An 11,490-nucleotide genomic window follows, 5' to 3' on the forward strand; every position below is an offset into this window, starting at 1 on the left:
TCATGGTCCATTTGCATTCAAGGTAGCAGAATCCATCAAAAAGTGAGTAATTGGTTTGACTTCCCTTTGCTTTTCCTCCTGAATAAGAATAGAGAAGGCCCAGGCTATTGTTAGGAGTGGATTCATCATCAAAATACTTCCTCTCACCACAGTGTACACTTTGTTTAGGCCTATCAGAAATTGGATTAATCTTCTATCTTGCTCATCTTTGTGCATGTTTTCTTTAGCTCCACATGTGCGTTTACAAGCACACTTAGCATGTATGTTCAGTGTGTTGAGTTTCTCCCAAAGCTTCTTCATTTTTGTGTAGTATCCAGTAATGTCCAAATTCCCTTGACTCGAATCGTTTATCTCCTTCTGGAACTGATACAACCTAGCACCATTGGTCTGATCATACATGTCTTCCAATTCATACCAAAGTTCTCTAGCATCATTGACATATTGTAGGCTGTCTACTAGGTCCTTAGACAGTGAGTTTAAGATCCACGAGGTCACCATGTCGTCGTATCGTTCCCATTGGTCGAGGGTAGCTGAAATAGGCTCTGGTTTCTTACACTTTCCGGTGATGAAGCCTACTTTGTTCTTCACAGAGAGTGCTCTGAGGATTCCTCTTCTCCATGATCTATAGCTAGTTCCGTCAAAGGCCACCGACACTAACATATATCCAGCGCTTTCTGACGGATGCATGTATAGCGGACTCGTAGAATCTAGGGTTGTCTTGTCTGTCACCAGAATCTCATCATCTCCAGCCATGATTTGGTTCAGTAGAGTTGAAATCATTGTCAGCTAAAATAAATTACTAAGGTTAATCGACTAATTGATCAATTCTTACACAGGAACCCTAATTCCCAAAATTAACGAACAATTTCTATTTGTATGAACAGAAAATCGAAATACGAAGCAACGAGGCTCTAGGACTAATGCATGTGCTCTGATACTATGTGAAATTGTAAAAACAACGAGAGAAACATGAGATCAATAAGAGCTCCAATGGAGGAATCAGAGGATATACAGAGAGGAAGAGAATGAGACTGAAGCTTCTGGAAAAGGAGTTGTACTTTTTATTTTTAATTAACTTAGAAAATAAAAATATACAATTAGGTTCCTACTTATAGAATGTACTAAACTTCTAGTCTAGCCAACTAACTAATGACAACTGTCATTTACCATGTGACAACTTACTAACCAATTCCACTAATTACATTCCACTAGCTACTGTATAGGTAATGAACAAAAAGAATAAATACAATACAAATCTCAACACCATTTGTAGTAAAAAAATATCAATTTTTTTTTCTTTTGAGTGAGTGTTATTAGAATATATTGCGTACATCTTAAGAAGTTTGAATATGAGTTTTGGGATAATTTGGTGGAGTTTTGAGGTGGTTTGAATTGAAAATTCGAAGTAGAAGATGGACATGAAAAAAATGATATGTGTATCTACTTTATATTATTTGTGTATCATATATGTATTATATTTGTATCAAATGTGTATCACACGTATATTTATGTATACCCGTATGCGTGATACATGTTTGATACATGTGTCGCCGAAGTATTTTTTGAACTTGATTTTAACTACGAATTTTGATACCAAATCAGTCCAAATTACCTCCACTCTTCCTCAAATTTTGTATATTGACTCACCAATATGTTTTCAATGAATTTCAACCATACTCATTGAAAAAAGTCCTTTTTTGCTTAGATTTTTGGAATCTTGTATATTTTTTTGTATTTCATCACCTTGTTTGCTACCTCATCCATGAATTTTCTTTCTGTCTTGCATCTAATGTTGCTAATCACGCTTAAAAATATGAAATTAGGAGATTTTTGCGTGTGATTCTTGAAAAAAAAGAACATTATTTATTTGGGTTTTTAATTTTTATATGTGCTTGGCTAGTTTTAAAAAGTTTATGATTAATGGCTAGAGGTTGGTAAGTTAGGACTTATTTGAGATATTTATGTAAGATTCCCTTAATATTTTGGACCATCAACTCTTAAAATTGTCTAACCCAAAAAAAATCCTTTTAACATGATACTATTTGATTGAGATCATAATTTAAATTAGTTACGATTTGATGTTGTGTATTATTATGTAAGTTACTAAGCTGGGGGTCCATCGAAAATAATATCTCTACCTTCACAAGGTGAGGATAAGATCTGCATACGCATTATCCTCTTCAGATACCACTTGTGATATTATACTGATTTTTGTTGTTGTTGTTTTTGTTGTTATTATTATTGTTATAAGCATTAGAGAGAAACTATTAATGTAATAATTTGAAGGTTAACTATATTAACTTTATATGCAGAGTTTTTTCATAAAATCATATTAACTTGCGATGATTAAAATTGACTCGACCCACCAAAAATAAAATAATAGAAAGAAAAAAGGAAAAGTTATTTCACATATGTACCATCATTGCTGGTTCAACATATTTAGATCCTTGAGGTCCAATTGGAGGCTTTGATTTGGCTATTGATAGTATTGGCGAAGCTAGGATTTCAAGTCTATGGGTTCGGAATTTTAATCGTCTTAAGTTATTGGATTCTAAATAAATAATTTATACATATTCAATAAAAAATTTAAAATAAATATAATATTTGAACAAAAACTATCGGGTTCGGAACCCGCTCTCAACTATGTAGCTCCGCGTCTCATTGATAGTAGCAAGTGCCGTGCTTGTTAGGCATACACGTACAATTTGGTGCATGTGCATGCACCTGTTATAATTAATTAAGAATGAATATTTATCTATAAAACTTGTATACACATATTTTAATTTTGACCGGGAAGTGACACACTTGTATATTTATATGCTAATAAATATACTAGTAAAAACAACAAATTAGAGGTATCCAGTTGGACTGTTGTTAGGTGACGTTTAGATAATTTTTTGAAATATTATTGGAAAACAAAAACATGTCTGAATAATTTTGCTTTTCAAATATTTAAGCCAAAACAGATACATTTGCACAAAATTTTTTACAAAGGTTTTCTGGTCCAAATAGTAGCCTTTGTAATAGTACATGACACTATTAGGTGATCAAGATTATCAACTAAGCAAAAAACTCTTTCTTAGCATCGTTTGGACTCAAACATGCAATTCTACATCTTTATATATCAAGGTAGAGGCGGATCTAGAATTTTAATTTAATGAGTTCAATTTTTATATTTTTACTATTAAACTCATTACACAACTTACATTATGGGTTCAAAACATAGTATTTATTAAAATTTAGCGATCTTTTACATATATATCTAAGTTCCATACGAAAATTACTTGGTTGAGATGAAACCGTACTTTAGTAGTTACATCCGCCCATGTATCAAGGTAAGCTCCCTCTTCTGGATAAGTCGCTAAGATGTAATTAATATCCTAAGTACATAGCCGCTCATCAATCGTGATCACTCTCTTATCATATATGCAAAAAGTCAAGCAATTTGCTTGTAGAATAAATTGCATGGTGACCAATTTTGTAGTTTTATACAGAAACAAACAAACGACAAAATCGCAGAACTGAGAAGAAATTTAATTTAAGACATGCGCATTTACTGTGCTAAGTTCATGCATGGTTGAAATGTCAAATATTTATTTCAACCCTTTTTGGACCTCCCAAATATGCTCAAATTTCGAATAAAATTAAAAGTAGAGGGTAATTATATGTTGACGACTAACATAAAAATAGTCTGATTATGATAATTATTTCAATACTTTCGTTAGGACAAGCGGAAGGAGAGTCTGGGAGCAACAATAAAATTGTCTCTATGTGACCTAGAGGTCACGGAATTCGAGTCGTGGAAGTAATTACTAATATTTGCATTAGGGTAAGTTATCGATATCACACCTCTTGGGATACAGTTCTTTTCTGGATCCTGGGTGAATGCATGCAGGATGCGTTATGCTCCGGATTTCTCCTTTTCGTTAGGATATGTCCAACTAGACAACTCTTGGAGTCCCACGTTGTTTGGGGTTACGAATCGTAGTCTATTATATGAATTTGAATAAATCTTACCTCATGAGGTACCTTTCCCGGGGTTGAGTTATATATCTAGGTTCAAAGTTCAATCTGTTAATTTTGTATTAGAGCCAGACTAATCCCCATATTAATTTAGTTATCCATGTCGATCCCGCATACAAGCAGAGTTTATTGATTGAATATCGAGTGAACGCGATATGTATTGATTTTGTACGTTTAGCAAAACGAAAGGACGATACAGGATACTAAGTAGACGTTTGGACATAAAAATTATAATATAAAAAAAATAATATTTAGAGTTAAGTTGAAAAATGGTATTTGGAATTTGAAATTAAGTTTGGATATGCATTTCACTTGAAAAAATGTTGCAGTTTTGTAGGTGGGCAAAAAAGCTTTCTCAAAATTTTGAAAAAGTGATCTTTTAAACATTTTCAAACAATTTCCAAAAACTTGCAAGATTTTATGAAAAGACACATGTTTGAAAAAAAAAAATTTATGAACGAGCTGGCCTAAGTGGTTCTGATCGATTCATTATTTCGCATATAAATTGAAGGAAAAACTTGGGAACATCACATCTAAGCTGCAAATGCAACACCAAATTTTTATCACTCAAGATTGCCTCTAGGACACGTCTAAATAATTACTACTATAATACTTGTAATAAATGAACGAGCTACCTAATGGATTAAGATGAAGCAGTCAACGTACATTGTGGTTGCAAGTAGTGGCGGATCCATAACCTAAGGATCCACAGGAACCAATAGCATTTGTCCAGATTTTGTATATGTATTAAAAATTCACTAAATATCCATATATATTTTACTGTTAACTCAGTTATTGTTGTATACTAACTGGAGGTTGCCGTAAGAATTCATAAACTTTAAATCATGAATCCGTCTCTGATTACTTGCAAGTCGCTACTACACTGTCTATCTACTCGTAGTGTAACATATATTAAATTTTCATGAAATAAGTTCTTCTTGTATTTAGTTCATGGTTTAGCTGGAAATCTTACCATATGATCTCCATAAAGCATAACTAATTGTTTAAAGACTCTAGATGTTTAAGCAACTGATGATCTCAGAGGGTAGAATGTTGATTAAGTATAAGATATGCAAGAAACAGATATTTCGCACGTTGGACTAAAGAATATTAGAAACTACGTTATAGAATCTTTTGATGCAAATTAAACTAAATTACGTACATTAACTGGTAGTAATAATTTACAGTTGAAATTTGCTTTGCAACGCTAACTTGGAAACAAACAAACAAAAAATGCAGAAGTTAGATAGCGGTCTCTAAAATTTCCTTTAAATTAGAGAAACGACGGAATTGCAATTTTACCATAAATCGTAAGAGCAAACAAAAAATTAAATAAACAGTATATTATAATAGGTTACTGATATATAAATAATTTTTTAAGTACATTAACGTTACCTAGGGGAAATATATGTTTTACGATTTATCTCGGACTCATGGGTGTGGCCTAATGTAGATGCATATTTAGGATTTAAGCTCTATGATTTCAATATTTAAGGTTTTTAGTATTGAACTAATTATATCACTAAAGTTATGAGTTCATATATGCTATTTATTAGAATTTCTGTAAATAATTTATACATAAATTTATACTCCATGCTAAAAGTACTGAGTTCATATGAATTTGATATTAACAAGTTGGATCTGCCTCAGTGATTAATGAAGTGAGAGTACAACTACAACCATGAGGTCTCAATGTTTGAATTTCAACAAAAACAAAAGACACTAAGGGTGTGTTTGGTACGAAGGAAAATATTTTTCGGAAAATATTTTTCAATTTTTTCATATTTGGTTGGTTTAAATATTTTGGAAAATATTTTCCTCATGAGCTCACTTTCCTCCAATTATCAAGAGAAGAGAAAATATTTTTCAAAACTCTTTTTTAATCTTCCCCACCCTATTTCTCATCCCCACCAACCCAACCCACCCCCACCACCCATCCACCCTAACCCCCTCCCTCGCTCCAACCCCCCAACCCCCACCCTTAATAAAATATTATTAATGGTACTTTCTTTTTGTGTTATAGATAGAATACCTTTTTAATTTTTTTATAAAATAAATGAGTATTTTTCTTTTCATGATATAAAAAAAGTATTTTTTTTAATTTTAACAAAAAGTGCTTTCTTTTCATGATGTAAAAAAAGTATTTTCTTTCATTTCAACAAAATGATTTAGTAAAAAGTATTTTCTTTCATTTCAACAAAAAAAGTTTTTTTCATGATAGAAAAATAATTTTCTTTCATTTCAGCAAAACAAATATTTTCTTTTCATGTAGAAAAAGTATTTTCTTTCATTTCAACAAAATGAGTATTTTCTTTTCATAATGTAGAAAAAATATTTTCTTTAATTTCAACAAAATAAGTACTTTATTTTCATGTTGTAGAAAGAGTACTTTCTTTTTGAACAAAAAAAAGAGTATTTTCTTTTTAGTTATGGAGCACAAATTTCAACGTTATTTTTGCGTAAAAAAGTAATGCATCACATTAGTTCCTTTGGATTTGTATGAATTCTTAGAAGAATAATTAAGTTCTTGAAGAAAAATATAATTTTGAAAACGTTGGGTATCTGGGGGGAGGAAGGGAGGGAAGGGGAAGGAGAGCACAAGAAACTTGGGGACTTGGGGGAAGAGAGTAACATAAAAAAATATTTTCCTAAAAGTTATTTCTACTCTATAACCAAACACTAGAAAATATTTTTCCGGAAAAAGTTTTTTAATTACCAACCAAACAAGGAAAAATAAGTCATAAAATCACTCATTTTCTAGGAAAACATTTTCCATGAAAAACATTCCTTTAGTACCAAACACACCCTAAGTGATTTCTTCCCACCCACGGCCCACCTAAGCATTGATGGACAAAGAAATGGATAGATCCGGGGGCGAAGCTATGTTGGCCCAAGGGTGGTCAACTGACTACCCTTCGCCGAAAAATTATACTACGTATAAGGTTAAATATTAGTTGTTATTGCTTTAAAATAGACTTTTAACACCCTTACATAACCTACTGACAAATGGTGTTTAAATTTCCTAGCTTCGCCGGTGGATAGACCGGACACCACCGTCATATAAACCGCAGTCTTTCATTTCTATATATACACACATGTAGCATCACAGTGACTTCGGGTAATTTCCCACAGAATATTAAGAAAATCCCCTAGCAAATTTATGGCAAGATTTTCAAGTGCGATGAATTTAATTAGCGTAATGGAGAGATGAACATGAATAGATCAGTTGGTTTTCGAGCATAGGGAGCAAAAAGGAACCAAAAGAGCAACTATATATAGTATTTCTACGTTGAGAATTCTATAATTATTCAAAAACAACTGATTAATTAGCTCACATAAAATCACATCATGCATAAACTAGTATACATGCATGAGCCATGACATATCAAATTATTTAAACAAATACTAAATTAGATGACAAGGATAAAACCCACAGAACTCGTCTATTATTCAAGTTCTTTGGTCAGGCCAAAGGAAAGCTCCCATGGCAAACTTCCTCTTGTTTTCAGCATCTCCGATCACCGGCAATCCGTACTGTTTAAGAAGGCAATCAAGTTTCCATTCTGGCATGTTCTCGTAGTCGGATTTCTTGTACCTCGGATAATGTAGTGGCATCTGAAAATTACTAGTAATAATACTAGAGACATTAGTATTACTACTGTAACATGTTTTATGATTCTGGTTTTTGGTTTTATGGTGTAGTAGTTGAAGGTGATTATTACTACCACTTTGCTTGAAAGCAAACATGGTACTAGTATATGAAGGGGTAGGGCGAGCAGTATTTCCAGTACTCATTCTTGTTTTTTGTGTTTTGGTTTCTTTTCTCTCTTCAGTTTCTCAACATATGTAGTGTCCTTTTTATAGCCATTCTTCACTGATAAAGTTGGACACTTTGGGCATTAAATGAATGATCTATCCATTACTTCATTAATGAGGTAGAGCTATTCCTTTTTGTTTGATTCCAATGATATTAGGCTAGCTTTTCTTTGTTAAACCATCTGTTATCTAGAATCGCAGTTGTGTATGACTCATTTAAGAGAAAGCGCTCCGTATATATCAAGAGTTTTTTTCTATTCGCATGACTTGAACCCAAGACCATTAGTTAAGATAATGATATCTCATCCATCCCATAACATTATTGGTGGTGATGGCATTAGGTTTGAAATATATATATATTACAGAGGCCTAGTTCTCATCGCACTGAATTTATTTAAACTTACATAAAATTGATATTCTTCACAAATGAACCGTCACGGAAGTGAGAAACTTTAAAAAAGTCATAGATGGATTTACCCAAAAAAAATATAAATAAATTTCTCTTCTTAAGAGACAGTTGATTTATGAATATATTTTGGCATGAACCTCGTGGATTGAGCATTTAACAACTACTTGAACGATTTGTAAACATCAGTAATGGAGGTGAAATCGTACAGATCTAATCTAGGGTTTGAGAGTGAGAGAGAAGAAGCTTTACATTATTCTAAGGTTGAAGAGAAGGAGAAAATGATCTGTTTCTCTACAAATGATAAGCCCAAAACAATATACACACCTAACTCACTTCCTCTCTAACCGACTCTTTAAATAATTACAAAAGAAAGACAAATGGGTCTCGCCCAATATAAATAATAACAAAACAAAGATATGGGCCTAACACTAATCAGGAGTGGGTGGTATATTTCTAACACCCCCCCTCAAGTTGAAGGGTGACAAAACCCCCAACTTGGAAAGAAAATCATGATGAGCAGCACCACCGAGAACCTTAGTGAAAATATCAGCCAGCTGAGAAGAAGAAGTATGCAACAGATGAATAAGGCCTTCAGCAAGCTTGGCCCGCACCAAGTGGCAGTCAAGTTCAATATGCTTCGTTCATTCATGAAAAACTTGGTTCTTAGCAATGTAGATAGCAGCCTGAGAATCACAAAACAAAGAAATAGGTGAAGAAGAATGCAAAGCCAAATCAGATAACAAATGAGACATCCAGGCCAACTCAGCCACAACTTTGCTCATGGCCCTGTATTTAGCTTCAGCAGAAGACATGGAGACAACAAGCTGCTTCTTAGACTTCCAAATCACAAGACTGCTACCCAAAAACACACAATAACCACTCACAGACCTCCTAGTGTCAAGACAGGCAGCCCAATCACTATCACAGTAAGCAGTTGGAGACAAATCAGAGGAATTGTTGAAGAAAATCCCACAATCAGAGGTACCTTTCAGGTATCTTAACACATGGAGTGCAACTTGCATATGGGGAAGACAAGGGGATTGCATGAATTGACTAAGGTGTTGAAAAACAAAACAAATATCAGACCGAGTGTGAGTAAGAAAATTCAACTTCCCAATAAGAGATCTGTAGACATCAGGCTTTGGTAAGGGATCACCTTCATGAGCTTTAAGCTTGGCAGACAACTCAAGAGGACAAACAACAGGAGAAACATCTGAGCAGCGAAAGTCAGCTAATAGATCAAGGATAAATTTCCTCTGATGAAAGAAAACCCCAGAATCTGAATAATAAACCTCAATGCCCAGAAAATAGTTAAGGGACCCCAAATCCTTAATCTTGAACTGAGCATGGAGAAAGAACTTAACAACAGAAATTTTAGAAGAATTTGCCCCAGTGATCACAATGTCATCCACATAAACAGCCAATATCACAAGAGAAGCACCATAACCCTTAATGAAGAGGGAGTAATCATTGAGAGAAGAAGAATAGCCTCTAGATGTGAGGGCCTGAGAAAGCTTAGCATATCACTGCCTTGAAGCTTATCTCAAGCCATAAAGAGACTTATGAAGCTTGCACACCAATTGGTCAAAACCAGATGAGGAGGGAACATAATAACCAGGAGGAAGTTTCATGAAAACCTCCTCATCCAAGTCCCCATGCAAAAAGGCATTATTGACATCAAGCTGAAAAATGGGCCACTGTCTTTTAACAGCAAGAGTAACCAAAGTTTTAATGGTGGACATTTTGACAACAGGAGAGAAAGTCTCTTGGAAATCAATACCCTCTACCTGAGTGTCCCCCCTAACCACCAATCTAGCTTTATACCTCTCAACACTGCCATCGGCCTTATATTTAACCTTGTAAACCCACTTGCACCCAATAGGTTTCTTACCAGGAGGCAAAGGCATGACAGACCATGTGTCATTGGCTTCCAAAGTCTCAAATTCATGTCTCATAGCCTCCGGCCATTCAGGAAGAGGGGCAGCTTGAGAGTAAGACTGGGGCTCAAAAATAGAAAGATCAGTAGCACCTGATAAGGAAGCAACATGCCTAGAACAAGTAGGGAAGGAACAAACATAGTTCTAGAGGTAGCTGGGGGATTGTGAGGTCTGGAGGACTTCCTGGCAGGTGAAGGAGAAGTGGAGTGAGTAAGAGAAGAAGAAGGCAAAGCAGCAGAAGAGGGAGAAGAAGAAGAAACATTACAAGGAGGAGGTGAAGATGAAAGAGAAGATGAGGGAAAAACCTCACGACTTGTCTCACCAGAAGAAAGGAAGTAAGAAGTTGTAGAAGGAAATACATCAACAGGAGATGTCTGGGAAGGAAAAATAGTAGAAAAAGTGGAGAAAGTTTGGGCAAAAGGAAATATGGTCTCATGAAAAATAACATCTCTGGACACAAAAGAAGATTTGGAAGCAAGATTGTACAACTTATAGCCCTTTTTAGCAAAGGGGTAGCTTAAGAAAACACAGGGGACAGACCTAGCTCCAAACTTGTCCCTATGGACCCTAGGAACAGTGGCATAGCATAGACATCCAAAAGATCTCAGATGGCTATAGGAAGGAGGCTTTCCATAGAGGAGTTCAAAGGGGCTTTTGTGATGGAGAAGAGGTGAAGGGAACCTGTTGATAAGATAAGTGGTAGTGAGAATGCAATCACCCCAGAAAGAAGTAGGCAAGCTGGATTGAAAAAGCAAAGCTTTTGCAGTTTCAAGCAAGTGTCTATGTTTCCTTTCAACTACACCATTTTGTTGAGGAGTGTGTAGACAAGAAGTCTGATGAATGATGCCTTTCTCAGTAAAGAATTTGGAACCATAGGTAGAGGAACCTAATTCTAAAGCATTGTCACTCCTAATAGTTTGAATCTTGAAAGAAAAATGGGTATCTACCATGGCTATGAAAGCCTTAAGGAGGTCAAAAGCACTACTTTTGGAACCAAGAAGGTGGGTCCAGGTAGCCCTAGTATAGTCATCAACTATAGTGAGGAAATACCTGGCACCATCTGATGTGGGGGGAATGGTAGGGACCCCAAGTATCAACATGGATTAGTTGAAATGGGGAAGAAGATTGAATGGAATTATCAGGGAAAGGTAACCTAGTTTGCCTCGCCAAGGGACAAACAGGACAAGGGAATGATTGCTTAGGGGAAAGACAAGAACTTATATCATAAATAAGTTTCATCTTAGAAAAATGTACATGTCCTAGTCTAAAATGCCAAAGAAAATCCATTTTATTAATAGTGGAATG

At 34.8% G+C, this 11,490-nt stretch overlaps 1 protein-coding gene across 1 annotated transcript; it reads right to left on the minus strand.

Moving 5' to 3' along the window:
- Positions 1 to 753, minus strand: LOC138898233 (uncharacterized). The gene has a single exon (XM_070184281.1). It carries the CDS (start codon positions 751 to 753, stop codon positions 1 to 3), a length of 753 nt encoding a protein of 250 aa, XP_070040382.1.
- Positions 754 to 11,490: the final 10,737 nt, after the last annotated feature.

This window comes from Nicotiana tomentosiformis, chromosome 8 (genome assembly GCF_000390325.3).
Source record: "Nicotiana tomentosiformis chromosome 8, ASM39032v3, whole genome shotgun sequence".
Taxonomy (NCBI): domain Eukaryota; kingdom Viridiplantae; phylum Streptophyta; class Magnoliopsida; order Solanales; family Solanaceae; genus Nicotiana; species Nicotiana tomentosiformis.